General features: G+C 57.5%; 1 protein-coding gene and 1 long non-coding RNA gene across 2 annotated transcripts; one reads left to right on the forward strand and one right to left on the reverse strand.

Moving 5' to 3' along the window:
• Window positions 1-9,404: 9,404 nt before the first annotated feature.
• ALPI (alkaline phosphatase, intestinal) lies at window positions 9,405-13,980 on the reverse strand. Its single transcript, XM_058701176.1, has 11 exons — window positions 13,782-13,980; window positions 13,583-13,699; window positions 13,353-13,468; window positions 12,981-13,155; window positions 12,730-12,902; window positions 12,327-12,461; window positions 12,152-12,224; window positions 11,891-12,025; window positions 11,608-11,799; window positions 11,263-11,382; window positions 9,405-11,163 (listed from the first exon to the last, which is right to left on the reverse strand). The coding sequence occupies exons 1-11, from the start codon at window positions 13,849-13,851 to the stop codon at window positions 10,865-10,867; spliced, it is 1,605 nt and encodes a 534-aa protein (XP_058557159.1). The 5' UTR covers window positions 13,852-13,980; the 3' UTR covers window positions 9,405-10,864.
• LOC131496046 (uncharacterized) lies at window positions 13,612-16,579 on the forward strand. The gene is made up of 2 exons (XR_009254284.1): window positions 13,612-13,725; window positions 14,690-16,579. It is a non-coding gene; the product is annotated as an uncharacterized LOC131496046 (long non-coding RNA).
• The last annotated feature ends 380 nt before the right edge of the window (window positions 16,580-16,959 follow it).

A 16,959-nucleotide genomic window follows, 5' to 3' on the forward strand; every position in this document is an offset into this window, starting at 1 on the left:
GTCTTGGTTTCTTCAGGGGCCTCCGGAGCAGGTAGGGCTGAAGGGGTCCCTTTGTGGGGAAGCTCAGGCCCTCAGCACCGCGGGGACCCTAGAGAAGACCTTCTCGTCCCTTCCTGTCCCCCCTCCCTGGCTCTTCTGTCTCTCCCACCAACCACCTGCTCCTCCCTCCCCCAGAGTCCCGCCTAGGCTCCTGTCCAGCTCCAGACCAGGCTCATGGGGGCCAGAACACCAAGCCCGCTGGTCTGTGCTCCAGCATGACACTGGGACTCACTTCCCCTCAAAGTGTAGATATCACAGGCCAGGCCTTGGGCTCAGCGTGTCCAAGAAAGAGGAGCTATGAGACACGCTTACATGGAGGTAGGGGCCACTCTGTACATACAACACTGAGTCGTGCTCTCCGGTCTGGAGTGGACGCTCCAGGGATGAGAGAAAGAGAAGAGCTCTCAGGGGCTGGCCTGTGACACGGCCGTGAGGCTCTAGGCCCCGCCCATGGTGGGAGGGGGAGGAGGGAGGGCTGCCCCATCACACACAGGATGGTGGGGTGCGGGGAGAAGGTCACATGGGGCAGCCCCACTGGGGGATCCAGGTGTCTGCAGTGAGTGGGGGACCGTGGGCCTCCTGCCTTTCCTCCTCTAGTCTGTTTCTCTCGCTTTAGGGACAGCCTAGAGGGGGCGCCCCTCCCTGGCTGTGCCCGGCGTGGCCTATCCCCATCTCCCACCGCAGTGGAGAATCTCTTGCCAGCCCAGCTCCTGTCATGCTCAGAGAACAGCCATCCCCATCTCGGCCTTGAGTGACATTTAAAAAGTTCCTTTTATCTGAGCCTCGGGCACACCGCCCCTGGGGAATGAGAGACAGAAAATGCACGCGCCACAGCTGACGGAGGCAGAGTAGAGGGGCGGGCGTTGTGTGGCCCTGGGGAGGGCTCTGCGGAGAAGTGGCAGGAACTTAGAAGGACCCCATAGGAAGAGCCAAGTTCCCCTGAGGGGCAGGGACTCTTCAGGAGATGAGCAGGGCAGAACACCCTTCAAAGGTGGAGGTGGGGTGTGCAGGGAGCAGGGGTCGGGTAGAGGAGCCGTGATCATGGACCTACCTCCAAATTCCCCTCCAAGCCCCTCGCCCCCTGGCCTGGGCATGTGTATATCCCTATATATGTGTATATCCCCATATCCCTCAGCAGCTGGCACGCTACAATGTGCCTCTGGTGGCTGGCCCAGCCAGCCAGTTCGCTCCTTGCCACCCACTTGGGTGGGGCCTGGTGTCTGGGACCCTCCACACCCCGTGCCCAGCCCATCCATCTGACCTGGGATCCTGGCTGGAATCGGAGTCCCCAGGCCCAGCCCTTTTGCCCCCTGTGCCCCGGTGGCTCTTTAGTTCCCCAGCTCCACCCAAGACCAAGCCTTCCTGTCTCCCATCCAGCTCAGGGGAGGTCTGGGGTGGACGGAGCCTAGGGGGTGAGACCTCCCCATTCTGTCTGTGCCCTGCTGAGGGAGCCAGAGGGACTTGGGCGTGGCGGGGGCGGGGGGGGGGGTGGGGGGGGCAGGGCGGGGATGCTGGGCCCCCGGGGAGAGGACGAGTTTCCTGGCCTGGAGGCTGGTCCAGCGGGAAGCCTGTGGGACTTGGCTGCTGGCGGGGGGCCTCAAACCCAGTGTGCATTCCAGCCAAGGCGCGCCCACCCTGCGGGCGGGACCGTGGGCCGCCAGGCCGTGAAGCTCCTTGCCGGGCTACCTGCGGAGACGTCGCTGCTACCTGGGGCTTCGGGGCTTCACAGCCCTTCGGGGAGAACTGAGGGAGATCATCAGGTCAGAGGGAGCTCGAGCCAAGGGCACCCCAAGGACAGAGTCCTGGTGCTTGGACGGGGCCCATGAACTCCAGACACAGCCACGAAACCCAGGGCCACGGTGTGACCCAGCCTGGCACAAACATGACACTGTGTGTCACCCGCTGCTTCCCAAACTGCTTTTCCAGACACACCCTAAGAGCATCCTCACTGCAGCCCCACTGAGGTGCCAGGGTGACAGGGACAGGGAAACCGAGGGGAGCCACGGGCCCTGCCTAAGGTCACGGCACACACGTTAGCTGATGGGCACCACTCAGCCGCCACGTCCTCTTGAGCTCTGGGCGTCCGTCCTATACTCGGTGCCAGCTGAGTGTCCTGTTAGGGAACCACGCACGTGGTGTAGACACTGGCCACTCGTGGTCTGCCGGCCCCTGTGCCAGCGGCTCTACTGAGGAGGCCGGCAAGGTCAGCACCGCTGCCCACCCAGCCTCAGTTTCCCCGTCTTAAGTGAAGGCCGTGAGTGCTGAGAAGGCCCCTTGGGCAGCTGTGGGACGGGTTGTGGTAGGGCTGGCCCAGCCATCCCCCGGGGGGTGAGGGCGTCCTCTGAGCACAGCTCGCTGGGATGACGGAAAGCAGTCTTCAGCCAAGCAGTTAATAGCAGGGAAAGAGCTTCCAGGCGTCCACCTCGCGCCCGCGTGCAGAGCGCCTCGTGGTTCCTGGTGCGGCTCTGGTTCTGCCATCCGTGGCTTTGAGACCTTGAGCCCAGGGGTCACTGCTGGGTGGCCTTGGCCAGTGACTCACCCTCTCTGGGTCCCGGGACCATCACCGGCAGCCCCGGGGGAGTGTGTGTGCCAGGGGCCGGCCTGCCTGCGATGGATTGATGTGAGCCACCCTTCCCCTCCTCCCCCCCCAAGCTGAGGCCTGCACGGCTGCTGCCCCAGCAGGCTCGGCCCGACTCCGAGACCTCAGGTCAAGGATGCCGGGAGCACCCTCCGTCTGGGGCCCCCTGGGTGCCAGCTCGGTACAGATCCGGGGAGGACTGGGAGCCAGCTGGAGAGGTGTGCCCGAGCCTCCCTGCCTAGGGTCTCAGAGAGAACGGGGGGGTCGGCAGCCCCGGGATTTCTGTGGCACCCAGGAGGGGGCACAGGGCGCCTGGTGCCACTGACCAGCCATAAGCCCCGGGCCTTTCTAAACAGCTCAGTGGAACCAGATTCAAGTTTCTGCCATTCCTGTGGCTGCTTCTGTGCCAACTCCAGATGCCTGGTGCTCTGGGAGCCCTGGGGCCCCCGCTTGTGAAGTACCCTAGATGCGATATTTTTTTATTTTATTTATTTGTAAATGTTTATTTATTTTTTTTATTTTTTTATTTTTTTTAAGAGTTTAGAAGCTTTTTTTTAAAAAAACTTTTAACGTTTATTTACTTTTGAGACAGAGAGAGACAGAGCATGAACGGGGGAGGGGCAGAGAGAGAGAGGGAGACACAGAATCCGAAGCAGGCTCCAGGCGCTTGGGGCTCGAACTCACGGACCGCGAGATCGTGACCTGAGCTGAAGTCGGACGCTTAACCGACTGAGCCACCCAGGCACCCCTATGTTTGTTTATTTTCAGAGAGAGAGACCATGAGAAAGAGAGCGAGAGACCATAAGAGAGAAAGAGAGAGCATGAGAGAGAGACCATGAGAGAGAGAGCACGAGTGGGGGAGGAGCAGAGAGAGAAAGAGACAGAGAATCCCAAGCAGGCCCCACGCTGCCAGGGCACAGCCCGACGTGGGGCTTGATCCCACAAACTGCCAGACCATGTCCTGAGCTGACACCGAGAGTCGGACACTTAACCGACTGAGCCACCTCGGCGCTGCTGGATGCAATATTTAAAAAAAAATTGTAATGTTTTATTTATTTTTGGGAGACAGAGTGCAAGCTGGGAAGGGGCACAGAGAGGGAGACACAGAATCCGAAGCAGCCTCCGGGCTCCGAGCTGTCAGCACAGAGCCCGACGCAAGGGCTGAACTCACGAACCGAGAGATCATGACCTGAGCCGAAGTCGGGCACCCAACCGACTGAGCCACCCCGATGCCCCTAGATGCAATATATTTTTTTTTAATGTTTATTTTTGAGACAGAGAGAGACACAGCATGAACGGGGGAGGGGCAGAGAGAGAGAGGGAGACACAGAATCCGAAGCAGGCTCCAGGCTCTGAGCCATCAGCCCAGAGCCCTACGTGGGGCTCGAACTCGTGGACTGCGAGATTGTGACCTGAGGTGAAGTCGGACGCTTAACCGACTGAGCCACCCAGGTGCCCCGAGATGCAATGTTTTTAAATAGCTTGAGCTCCTATGCCAAAAATGTTTGGAAAGTCCAGGGTCTTCCATATGCAAATAGCTCTGGGGGTATGTTCTCAGGGGGATTAGGCCTCTCCTCATGCCTCCTTTCCCACCCTGACGCCCCCTATGCCGGGCTGCCCCCTGTCCCTTCCTTCCCCAGGGACCTCCCACATGGAACTGGGTAGAGTCACAGACTTTACTGAAGGTTTGGGGGGGGCAGAGGGGCCCTCTCTGTGCCTCCTCTCCTTTCTCCCCTTCTGGATGTCTCCGCCCTCCCTCCAAGTGACCTGAGAAACCTACTTCCTCTTGATTGATTAAAAAGAGCATTTCCCCCTTCCCTCTGCTGGCTCCAGGCTGGCCTAGAGGCCCAGCACAGTCTGTAGCCTTGTGACTGTCCCCTCCGGCCACCCAGCAGCAGGACGGGGTGGTGGGGGGAGGGCAGGGCGCACCAGTCCCACTGCCCTACCCCCGCCTCCATCCCGCAGTTTCTGCGCGACCCTGGACGACTCGAATTTGGACGGCACATCACTGAGCCAAGTCTGTCCGGATCTGAGCAGAGCGTCTCCTGTGCAGCCTTCACCCGGTCACTGGCATCGCCTGCAGAGCTGCCAGGGATGGGGACCGCCAGATCCCAAGCCCCCTTCCCTTTGGGGAAAACTAGCTGGGCACTGGCCTGGCCTTTCCTGCAGAGTCCTTCTAATGAACTGGACTCCCACCCCCGTGTCCTGGCAGGGTCCCTGTTCTGGGACTGCTCCGGCCACAGGGCTCCCCTCTTGCCCTCCCTGTCACCCCACGCCGGGCTGGAGGTGCCCAGAGGGCCGCCTGGGCACACGGCTCAGCCCCCAGGCCCCAGGCCCTTGGAGCAGCCCGGCATGAGCTCATCAGGTCGGAGGGGAGTGAGGCGGTGCCTGTTCTCCCACCTCAGCGGCCGCCCGCCTGGAAGCCTCTGGCGGTGGCTCAGGCTGATTCATTGGGCGGCAGGCAGCTCAAGTCCCGGAGCCACTGTCACATGGTGCCGTTAAGCCGCATCTCTCCTTGTCTGTAGTTTGCATAAATAATAAAAAAAATCCCTCCCACCTTCCTGCGGGACCAAAACGTTGCCGGGACTGCTGACGGGGATCTGCATGGGGAGGTCTGAACGTGGCCACTTCTCTCTCACCCGAGGAGCCCAGGGCAGGGAGGGAGGGGCGTGCCGGACGGAACTTGCAACGCTGGTGAGCGAAGAAAGGGCAAGGTCAGGGTGCCCGGGGCCTGGATGCCTCCCGGCGGAGGGTGGACGGGGGGCGCGGCCTCACCCTTTGGGAGCCGGGAGGAGGGCGGCCGTCTCCTCCCGGAGGGGCAGCGGAGGAGACACACAGTTGGTCCCTAGGCACTGTGCCCAGCACGTTGGCACAGACCGGGCTCCCCCCAGCGACAAGGTTACACCAAGGGGAGCTTCGGCTGCCTGTCGTCAGTGCTCTGGCCCGGCGTGTGTGCTGGTGACAAATGCCGAAGTTCTGTTCAGCCGGAGTAAGCAGGCCCTGGGGCCACTTTAGATCAGAGGGTGCAATTTAAAATCCTGCACAGCTTCCTGGAGGCCTCCGGAGGCCCCGCCGGGAGGCAGGAATCGGGGGTGTCAGCCTCACAGGGCAACAGCCTGTCATGTAGATGCTGACCAGGTGGGGAGACCTGCTTCTGGAACGGGGGGCGGTGGGGGCTGGCTAACCGCATCATATGGTAATGTCAGCCTCAAGGGCAGGACGAGGGCCCATCTGGCATCCCGTCTGAGGCCTCCCGAGAGACAGCATGCCTGTTTTTCCCCATCGTGACACATCCCGTATCAGCCCCCTGAGCCGGGTTGGGCCAGGTGCAGGGACAGGGGCTCAAGGGGACTCCATGAGCTGGGGGCCCTGGGTCTAGAGGAGACTGGACCTGTGGTGCCCTCCAGACCCTGTCCGAGCCCCGGAAATGCTGACACACCCACGGCCAAAGGGAGCTGTTTGGCCTGAGTCCTATCCGGGGTCCCAGCCTGCCTGGCCCCCCATCTGGATCTCAGGGCATCAGGTTAAAGGGACACTGAGTCCTCCTGAGTGTCTATGGTATGTTGGGCCCTAATATGCTTTATCTCCTTTGGGGACTTGCCGTGACCCTGGGCAGGGGGCACCCTAAACGGGAGTCCGGATGTTCATATTTAATATCCAGCTCCATGCTGGCACCTTTCCCCCGTCAGCGGGGCGTCCACCCCCGACATGGAAGATAACGAGGGTGTCCAGTGAGGGACACCCTCTCCCCGTTTGCTCACTTCCAGTGGATTGTGATGTGTGAGAGTTTAGTGTGTCTGCCCAAGTGGATTTAGGGATAACATGATCTAGTTTTAAACAAACGAATCCCCCACAACAATCAAGTAGCTTCCGAAAGAGCCCTGTAAAGACACAGCCAGTAACACCAATAATCCACACGAGGTAAGGGACCGCAGACGCGACTGTCCTCTCTCCTGATACGTGCTCATCATCACCCACGGTGCACACCTGATGGGAAATCAGCTCCAAATATAAAAACTAAACAAAACCAAACTGTTTGAAACAACTCTGCCCCCGTCATTACTGGTGAAGCTTTGCCCCAAGCGACTGGTGCCCTGAGACACGACTCAATAGAGCACGAAATCCTTATGGACAAGCAAGGTATCTAAAAACTAAGCTTTCAGAACGTGGAGACAAGCCCCCGCAATGCTTTTCCCAGCGATGTTTAAAGTTATGTGCTTTTCAACTCAGTACTTTTTTGATATTTCCCTAAGCAATGATAAATATTTGGAAAGCTCTTTTAAAGTTTCTTGCATAATAGCATGAGACAAAAAACACGTACCACCAGGCAAACACTTATTTTTTTTTCTGCCGCAGTAAAAATGGCAGAAACAATGAACAGAAAATGATCTGTCGACACACCGAAAGGCATTTCTTTGTCAGCAAATACTGTCGGAAGATGTAGAGAAAACACTACCACAGATTGGAAGGACGTGTTAGCGCAAATTACCCAGTGTGGGAGGTTTACCGTGTGGTTTTTTTACACATCTCAGCTTAAGGTATTTGCCTGGGTTCTGTTTCAATAATGAAATACACAAACCACTTTGTGTGTGTGTGTGTGTGTGTGTGTGTGTGTGAGAGAGAGAAAGAGAGAGAGAGAGTCAGGAAAGGAAAGACAGAGTAGAGAAGATATATGAATGCCTTGTTTCATAAGAACAATTGCACACAGGGAAAACTGTCAGGCACCCGCTGATGGAACAGCTACTGAGAAAGGATTTTTTTAAAGGATTCTGGATGAGGAAAAAGTGTAGAGGGAGCTGTACCTACAAAACTCACTGGCCTACCTTGTCAAACCACTGCAGGAAAGAGCTAGAAGCCCAAGGGCACAGGAGCCCTCCGTGGTGTTAACTTTAAAAAAATCAAGATTTTTGGGGCACCTGGGTGGCTCAGTCAGTTAAGCCTCTGACTTCAGCTCAGGTCATGATCTCACGGTCCATAGGTTCGAGCCCCTCGTCGGGCTCTGTGCTGACAGCTCAGAGCCCGGAGCCTGCTTCTGATTCTGTGTCCCCCTCCCTCACTCATGCTCTGTCTCTCTCTCTCTCTCTCTCAAAAATAAATAAATATTTAAAAAAAGTTAAACAAAAACCAAGGTTGTTCTAGTAAAGCAGAATCTTTAAGATACTTGGTAATAAAATTGGGTGTGACCAGGAAAGTTTCCAGGCCACACAAAGAATGGGAAAGGGCTGTTGTGAATTCCCCCTCTCTTTCCTCCTACCTTTCCCTCCTTCTTAAAGACTGGGGTGCTGACATTTCTTGAGGAGACGAGAGCTATCAGTTTTAGGCACCCAGTAAATTATTGAAAAAACAGATTCACCTTCCCTGGTGAACATCTTCCAGGGAAAGACGTTAAAACAAATGTTTGAAAATGTTTCCATGGACACGTGATTTTGTGGCTAACAATGTGTTTGACCCACAAAACCTACACATTAAAAAAAAAAAAAGAACTTGGAAGCTGTCTGTTTTTAAAAAATTTAAATGTAATTTACCCACCGTAAAATTCATTCTTTTCAAGTGTCTGATTCAGTGGTTTCTAGAATACCCAAAATGGTGCAACAATTACCACTCAATCCAGAATAACCTGTTTTTTAAACCTGTAGAGTTTTAAATTTTTTAATCTTATTTATTTTTTTAAGTAAACTCTACCCCTAACATGGGGTTTGAACTCTTGACCCTGAAATCAAGAGTCACACGTTCTACTGACCGAGCCAGCCAGGTGCCTCTAAACCTGCAGAGTTTTATTTTATTTTATTTTATTTTATTTTTATTTTATTTATTTTATTTAAAAAAAAAATTTTTTTTTTCAACGTTTTTAGTTTATTTTTGGGACAGAGAGAGACAGAGCATGAACGGGGGAGGGGCAGAGAGAGAGGGAGACACAGAATCGGAAACAGGCTCCAGGCTCCGAGCCATCAGCCCAGAGCCCGACCCCGGGCTCGAACTCATGGACCGCGAGATCATGACCTGGCTGAAGTCGGACGCTTAACCGACTGCGCCACCCAGGCGCCCCAAACCTGCAGAGTTTTAAAATGTAGAGTTTCCTTGGGTTTGGAACCCATTTATGAAGTGTAAACACGCAGCACCTCTCCATTGGCTTGTAAAACCAACTAACTGATAACAGGGAAGACAGAAATAGAGCAGCTGGATTTTTACTCTTTGCCTAATTGGTGGATGGAGTTTAAAGATGAACATGATTGGAGCGCCTGGGTGGCGCAGTCGGTCGAGCGTCCGACTTCGGCTCAGGTCACGATCTCGCGGTCCGTGGGTTCGAGCCCCGCGTCGGGCTCTGGGCGGACGGCTCGGAGCCTGGAGCCTGCTTGGGATCCTGCGTCTCTGTCTCTCTCTGTCCCTTCCCTGCTCGAGCTCTGTCTCTCTCTCTCTCTCAAAAACAAATAAAGATTAAAAAAATTAAAAAAACCATGAATATGATGGTTTAGGAAGCCTGGCTAATGATGCCCTTTTCCCATTCAGCTCCCATATTTTTGTGACAGCCACTAAAATCCAAAAGTGAAATAAACTGCCCTGAGGGCCATGCCTTCAAATTGATGTTTTACAGTGTGAGATCAAGATTTTAGTAAATAAGAATTATAACACTCAGTGTGATGACAGACGGCACCTAGACTTACTGTGGTGACCATTTCTTATCGTACATCTATATCTAATCACTGTGTTGTCCACCTGAAATGAATACAATTTTGTATGTCAGTTACTCTTCAATTAAGTTTTTTTCATGTTTATTTATTTTTTAGAGAGAGAGAGAGAGAGAGAGCAAGACAGTGCACATGTGTACGCAAGCAAGGGGAGGGCAGAGAGAAAGGAAGGGAGAATCCCCAGCAGGCTCCGCACTGTCAGCACAGAGCCTGATGGGGGCCTCGAACTCATGAACCGCAAGATGATGACCTGAGCCGAAATCGAGAGTCAAACGCTCAACTGACTGAGCCACCCAGGCGCCCCAAATAAGATTCTTATCCCTGAAATAATCAGAGTGTTATTTTCCAAGAGTCAGGTCACATTATGCCCCTGCTAAAAGCCTTCCAATTTACATACCACACCTTGGGTAAAGTTCAAACTCCCCACCCACCTGCTCCCGTCTCTTATCCCTCAGGTTTTACCCCCTACCCCACTCACCCCAACTCTGGTCCAGCTAGTGCTGGAATAGCACTTGCTGATTGCTGCCTCAGGGCCCTTGCACGGCTGTTCCTTCTGCATTGCTCACGCCCTCACTTCCTTGTCTTGGCTCCACTGTCTGCTCCTCAGGCAGCCAGCCCCTCCCTGACCTACTGATCTGGATTATCCACCACGTCCCCTCACTCACAGCCATACTAAGGATTTTTCTCTCTAGAACACATCACTACCGGCATTAGACTGTATTATAACGGTTTATTTGATTATTGCTTTGTCTGTCAGTAGACTAGAGGCCCCCGGGCGGGGGAAATGGGATCTCATCTCTTCACAGATCTAGGCCCATCACCCAGATGGCCGCCTGGAGGGGGCAAGGGTTGCTCTGGGGCCGCCTGCCTCCACCGATCCTTGGGTCTCCCAGTCTGGGATGGTCACTGAGGGGGTGAACATCAGTACCTAAGTGACTTGGGACAAGTCTCTCCATTCTGTGTCACCATCTGCTCTCTGTGTAGTAGGACCGCTGGGCTCCCTAGGAGGTACCCCTGGAGGATTGTACCGCGTCCTGGCCCCAGCAGCCTCCTCAGCCAGCAAGGTGCCTGCAGGCCCAGGTGCGGGGTGACAGGAAACCACCCTTTTCCGGGAGCCCCGACGTGCCTGAATCCTTGGTGCTGTGAAGACCGAAGTGAAGAAGCAGGCGTGGCGAGGGGTCTGGGCAAAGTTGTAGCCCGCAGGTGGGGGGGGGGCGCCTCTAGGATGGTGCCCCCAGGATGGTGCCCCCCTGGTCCTCACTCAGGGCTATCTGCAGGGCGGCACCTGGCCTTCAGAGCCCCGTCCTTACCCTGACACGGAGGTCGAGGCGGAGTTGCGAACAGCCCAGGGGCACCGTGGGTGCCCAGGAAGGCCGCGACCCCGGGCTCCGGGGCGCCCCATCGAGGCGCCCCGGGGCCGAGAGGAGTTGATTGCCGGCAGGCGAAGGTCTGGGGGGAGGGGCCCGCGGCGGGGGCTCCGGGGGGGCCCGGGGCCCGGGGCCCGGGGCGGGGGGGGGGGGGGTGGGCGGCGGCGCCCGGGGGCGGGAGGGGCTGGTCATGGTCAGGGCGCGGCGCCCGCCAGCAGCAGCAACAGCGCCCCGGCCAGCAGGGGCAGCGACGGCGGGCCGGCGGCCGGGCCCGGGGGCGCGGCGTCGTTGGGGCCGGCAGAGGACGGCAGGCCGCAGTCTGTGTAGGGCTCCAGGCAGGCGGCGAAGGCCATGACGTGCGCGACGAAGCTCTGCTCCTGCACGCCGTGCACCAGGTGCGCCTGCGGGCCGCGCGCGAACACCGCCACGTCCTCGCCGCCGTGGGTCTCGGACTGCAGGGGCACCGCGGCCTGCTGCTGGTACGAGGGGTCCCCTGGGCGGAGGGCGGGGGGAGGGGGGGGTTCAGGGCCCGCCGGGCGGCCGGCGGCTCCCTCCCTCGAGTTCCCCCCAGACCGCCCGCCGCTGCACTCACTGCTCTGGCTGTCGCTGACGTTGGGCCGGGGGCCGTCCTTGAGCGCGAAGCCGCCGGGCCCGTTGCCATACAGAATGGAGGTGTAGGTCTTGTTGTCATGGGCTTTGCTGGGGGCTAGGCCTGCAGGGAGGAGGGACCCGGTCGGTGATCGCCCTGACCGCAGCCAGGGGGCCTCCGCGGGCTACACCTAGTAAACCTAGGCACTTGGGGCCTCGCCGGCTTCATCCTCACAAGAACCCTACAAGGCGGTTGCTATTGTTGCCCCGTTTGACAGATGAGGAAAGGGAGAGTCGGAGCGATTTCTGCCACATAACTGAGGAAACCCTGCCACCCTCCTGGGCCTACCGAAAATGGAGCTGCCTCGAAGCGTGTAGCCACCAAAAGAGAAGACGTGGGAGTGGTCAGCGGTGACAAGGGTCAGAGTGTCCTTCTCGCTCGTGAGCTGGCTGGCCTTGTCGATGGCAGAATCGAACATGACGGCCTCCGTCAGTGCCAGATAAGCCCTGCCGTCGTGATGACCGTGGTCGATGCGGCCTCCTGCGGGCAGGGCGCGTGGAAGGTGGACGATGCCCAGCCCGCCCTGGCCATTCCCACTTCCGTGCTCCGCAAGGGGCTGCCTGCCACGCACCCTCCACAAACAGGTAGAAGCCCCGGGGGTTCCTCCTCAGCAGGTGCAGGGCCGCCTCCGTCATCTCCCTCAGGGAGGGGTCCCGGGTGTGGTTTCGGTGGACCTCGTATTTCGTGTCTCCTGGCTCAAAGAGGCCTGTGGGGAAGGGGGCCGGTGGTGACGGGTAGGCCGGGGAGTGGGTGTGAACATCTGGGCGCACGCTTGGCCCTCTGAGGACCCGGGAGGCCAGGGCAGGAACGTGGGGGTGGCTGGGGTCATTACCCATGAGGTGTGTTACGGAGGGGTCCTGGGAAGCCTGAAGGAGCCCCTGGCGGTTCCACACGTACCGGGCACCCTGGTGGGGGGGGGGGCGGGGAGGGTGCAGAGCCAGGCCTCAGTCCATAGCCCTCGGATCCGTGTCCCTCTCGTGCCCCATGCACCTCTGGGCCCCCATCACCTGGTGCCTGGCCTGCCACTCCTGCACCAGGTTGCGCCCATCCAACCTGATTCCGTTCTGTGTGGCGTCACTCGGATACTCAGGGTCTGGGGTCCCCTTGGGAAACATGTACTTTCGGCCTCCGCCCAGGATCACCTGTAGCCAAAGGATTAGGCAGGTGGGTGTGGGGCCCTGCTGGCCCCTCGCCCCCTCCTCAGAGAGCCCCACGCTCCCCTTTCAGGTCTGTGGGTGTGGCCTGTCCCCGGCGGTCCCTCCTCCGCCACCTCGGCCCCCACCCCAAGCTCCGGGAGACCCTGCCAGGCCCCAGAGCTGAGATCGTCAGTTGCCTGGGACTGTGGCCGGTGGAGACACGCCACGCCCCCCCCCCGCCCCCCCGTCCCCCTGCTTGCCCTTCGCGGCTCACATCAATGTCCACGTTGGAGATGAGCTGCCGGGCGATGTCCTGGCACCCCTCCTTCCGGGCCTTGGCGGGCATGTCCGCGTCTGAGTACCAGTTGCGGTTGACCACGTGCGCGTAGGTGCCGGCTGGCGAGGCGTGCTGCACTCTTGTGGTGGTCACCACCCCCACGGACTTCCCTGGGGGTGGCCGAGCTCAGGGTGAGCCCCTGAGGTCTCTGATCCTGCCCCTGCCCGCTAAGCCGGCCCCAAGCCCACCTGCTTTCTTGGCCCGGTACATCACGGACATGACCTCGTTGCCCTGTGTTGTGTTGCACTGGTCAAAGCGGGCAGCTGCACTCAGTCCAATGGTCTGGTAGTTGGCCTTGACCCCGCACAGGTAGGCTGTGGCTGTGCCTGCGCTATCTGGCACCTGTCTGTCCACGTTGTATGTCTGGGGATAGAGACACCCTCAGCTCCCCTCTGGCTCCATCAGATACCCGAGATCCTGACCCAAGCCCAGGGGGCCCACCCTCACCGCCCTGGTCCCTGAACTCCGGCCCCAAGCCTCCTGGGCCTTCCCTCCCGTCGCACTCCTGGGCACCCGCCCCCCTTCTGGTGGGGAACACCCCGAGGCCACCCAGCCCTTACCTTGGACAGAGCCACATACGGAAAGTGGTCCATGGCCAGGGGCGTCTCGGGTCCCAGTTTGTTATTCATTTGCCCCTTTAGGATCCGAGCGGCTGTCACCGTGGGCACCCCCATCCCTGAAGGAGCACACCTTGTCAGGCCCGAGTCCCCAGGGCTGGTCTGTGTCCACTGGCAGCCTTGGGGACCAGGGTTGTGGGAGCCACAGGCGGTGGACAGGCCTTGACACTCACCATCCCCCAAGAAGAGAATGAGGTTCTTAGCAGCCATCTGGATGGGCTTCAGCTTCTGAGCGGCATCCAGGGCTTGGGCTGCCTGGCGGTTCCAGAAGGCTGGGTCCTCCTCCTCAACTGGCCAAGGGGAGAGTGGAAGCCAGGTCAGTCTTGGGGGAGTGTCCTATACATGGGGGGCAGCCGGGAGGTGCCTCATTACCTGGGATGGTGCCAAGGGACAGCTGTGGCCTCAGGCCCAGCAGCAGAAGCAGCACCCAGGCTCCCTGCATGCCTGTGGGATGGTGGGAGGGCTGCAAGGCCAGGACTCCGGGGAGGCTGGGACCCTGGGGGGGCCAGAACGTGGGTACCAGCCGCAGTACAAGCCGCCCGGGCTTAAGTCAGGGGAGAACTTTGTTCCTGGTTGTAAAAGGCTCCATGTCCCTCCCATTGTCCCAGGTGGCCACGCTGACCCCGCCCCCGCCCTGTGACTTTAAGTCACGCTGGTAGAAGGCAAGTGGCAGGGCGTGGCTGGGCAAGCCTCAAGGCCAGGGTCCTGGAAAAGGCAGGTCTGTCCAGCACGGGATGGTCCCAGCAATCTCCCTAGGGTGGGTGGGGTTGAGGGGGCACATCTCCTTTGGGCGAAAGGCACCCCGACAGGGGCCACTCCCGACCCTTGGCTCATACAGACTTGTGGGAGCACTGTTGCTCCTTCGTTCACCTCACTTGTTCAGTGTTTTCTGAGAGCCGGCTTTGGACAGGCTCGGTTCTGGGTGCTAAGGGAGGTGGGTGTGAGGCACACAGCCTGGGCCGGGGGCCTGGGTTTGGCCTCCTGATGCTGTGAGGCCCCGAGACATGGGAAAGGAGGCATGCGGGGGTGGCCTGGCTTCTGACCAGGACTGGTGTGGGCAGGTGGGGAGGGTGCTGGGCTCAGAGGGTGCCCAGGAGACTGGACCCAGAGTCCCTTGTGCTGTGGAAAAGGGTGGGGCTAGTGGTGACAGCGTGGAACCTCGTCTCTGTGTCCAATTACGGGCCAGCCTTGTGGGGCTCTCGCGTGTGCGTGCATGTGTGTGGGGCAGGCAGGGGTGGGGACCCAGTGTACGTGAGGCTGACCTCTGCTCCCTTGGACAGGCAGAGAGGACCCAGGGGTGAGCTTCTTCTCTCCATGGGCCACGAATACCCACAGGTATGGCTTCTGATAAGGAACAAAGAGGTTTCTGTGACCAGACCGGTTCAAAAGCATTCCTCCAATCCAGCGACCGCACGTCTGGGTGTATAGCCAAAAGATTTGAAAGCAAGGTCTGGGAGGGAGATTTGCAGCCCCATGTTCATAGCTGCCTTGTTCACAGGAGCGAAAAGGTGGAAGCAATTCAAGTGTCTATCATGAGATGAACGTATAAACAAGACGTGGTCCGTCCACGTAAGGGGATATTATTCAGCCTTAAAAAGGAAGGGAATCCTGTCACACGCTGCCACATGGATGAGCCCTCAGGGTGTGATGCTAAGTGAAATAGGCCAGTCACTGAAGGGCAAACCTGTGTGATTCTACTTAGACGAGGCATCTCACGTCGTCAAATGCATAGAACTGGTTGCCAGGGCCCCGGAGGAGGAGGCCGGGGGAGGAGGTGTTTAGTGGGAACAGAGTTTCAGTTTTGAAGATGAAAACCTCCCGGAGAGCTGCTGTCCGACAGCCACAGCGCGCATTCACTCTACTGAGCCAGGCACTTACAAGTGGTTATGATGGTAAATTTTGTGTTGTGCTTTTCCCCACCATTAGAAAAAAATTGGGGGGCACCTGGGTGGCTCAGTCAGTTGAGCAGGACAGACTTCGGCTCAGGGCACGATGGTTGAGTTTGAGCCCCGCATCTGGCTCGACACTGTCCGCTCAGAGCCCGCTTTGGATCCTCTGTCCCCCTTTCTCTCTGCCCCTCCCTCGCTTGTGTGAGCTCTCTCTCTCTCTCTCAAAAATAAATAAACCTTAAACATTTTTTTTTTTTTTTCAAAGAAGAAAAACCTTCCTCCCAACTCCGCCCACCCCAGTGGACCACGGTAGCTCCGTTTTGCGCTCTGGCCTCCTCACCACCTGAGCCACGTGCTTGGTCCCCAAAACCAGGGAGAGTGCCCTGGCCGCCAGCATCTCCCTGCCCAGCCCCCACCTCTCAAGCAGAGCTTTCCTGGGGCCGCCTCCACACTGACCTGGCTGTCCTCTCCATCTGAGGAGAGCTAGCGCCTTGGGAGGCATCCTTCCTGGCCTCTGAAGTGTCCCCGTAGCTCCTCTGTCCCCTGCATCATCTTGCTGTGCTAGGGAAATTCTTGGCTAAAGGTCAGGGGAGACTAACCCCTGGGCGGGTCCTTAATTAATTAACTGGTTCTTTTTACCAGGCTGTAGGTGAAAGGTTTATTATTCCGAGATTAGTCTTCCGGTGAATTCCCCATCCCCGTTATCAATTGGAATTTTTGACATAACTGTAGATTCGCATGCAGTTGTAAGAAATAATACAGAGAATCCTTGGATGCCGCCCAATTTCCCCCAGTGGCACAAAGTCACAGATTCTCAGATTTCTATTCGGAGTTCCCCTGTTTTACATGAACTCCTTCGTGTGGGCATGTAGGTTCCATATCATCTTGTCCCATGCGTGGGTTCATGTAAACACCACTACAGTTAAGATACCGAACAGCTCCAACCCCGGAGATTGGAACAGATCCCTTTATAACCACCCTACCTCCCTCCCACACCCCTGCTCAGTCCCTAACCCCTCTCCTGCATTTCTAAAATTTTGTCATCTCAAATTGGTAGGGAAGAATCTGTTATAAGACGGCCGACAGGACTGACAGGGGAATTTCTGTCCCTGCCCGAAGACTTCCCTTCCTGGTTCTTCTTCCTGCCAAATTACTACTAATGCTGAATGCAGAAATAACAGACTATAAACTGTCCCCCATGCTTACGCTCAGGACCCAGACCTCTGGAGAGTGATCTCCTCTGAGCCCGCTGGTGTGAAATAAACCTCCTGCCTTCCGAGATCTCCGGGTGCTGTTTGGTTCTCCCGCCAGGTGATCCAGACCAGGTTCCGTGACAAAATAAGTTACATAAATGGAATCAGATAGTCTTTTGGGGTTGGCTTCCCCCCACCCCCCTCAGGACAGTTCCCTAGAAACTCATCCAAGCATATCAATAGTTGACTCCTTTGTGTCACTGAGTGTATTCTGTAGGATGGGTTGACCACAGTGTTTAGATGTGTGAACGTCTAAGGACAGACATCTGGGCTGACTCCAGTTTGAGCTATTATACATAAAGCTGCTATGAATATTCATTCAGGTTTTGGGGGAACATATGTTTTCATTTCTCTGTAATAAATCCCCAGGACTGTGACCGTAAGCCCTTCCTAGGATGACATTCGGTA

The sequence above is a fragment of the Neofelis nebulosa genome, chromosome 2, assembly GCF_028018385.1.
Source record: "Neofelis nebulosa isolate mNeoNeb1 chromosome 2, mNeoNeb1.pri, whole genome shotgun sequence".
Classification (NCBI taxonomy): Eukaryota; Metazoa; Chordata; class Mammalia; order Carnivora; family Felidae; genus Neofelis; species Neofelis nebulosa.

Bases quoted from the DNA above. Each gene is read 5' to 3' on its own strand.
- ALPI (XM_058701176.1), bottom strand. From the start codon at position 13,851: ATGCAGGGAGCCTGGGTGCTGCTTCTGCTGCTGGGCCTGAGGCCACAG. The intron at 12,903-12,980 runs GTGGGCTTGGGG...GGCCACCCCCAG, and splicing joins GTACCGGGCCAAGAAAGCAG to GGAAGTCCGTGGGGGTGGTG. The intron at 12,462-12,729 runs GTGAGCCGCGAA...CTTTGGCTACAG, and splicing joins TCTCCAACGTGGACATTGAT to GTGATCCTGGGCGGAGGCCG.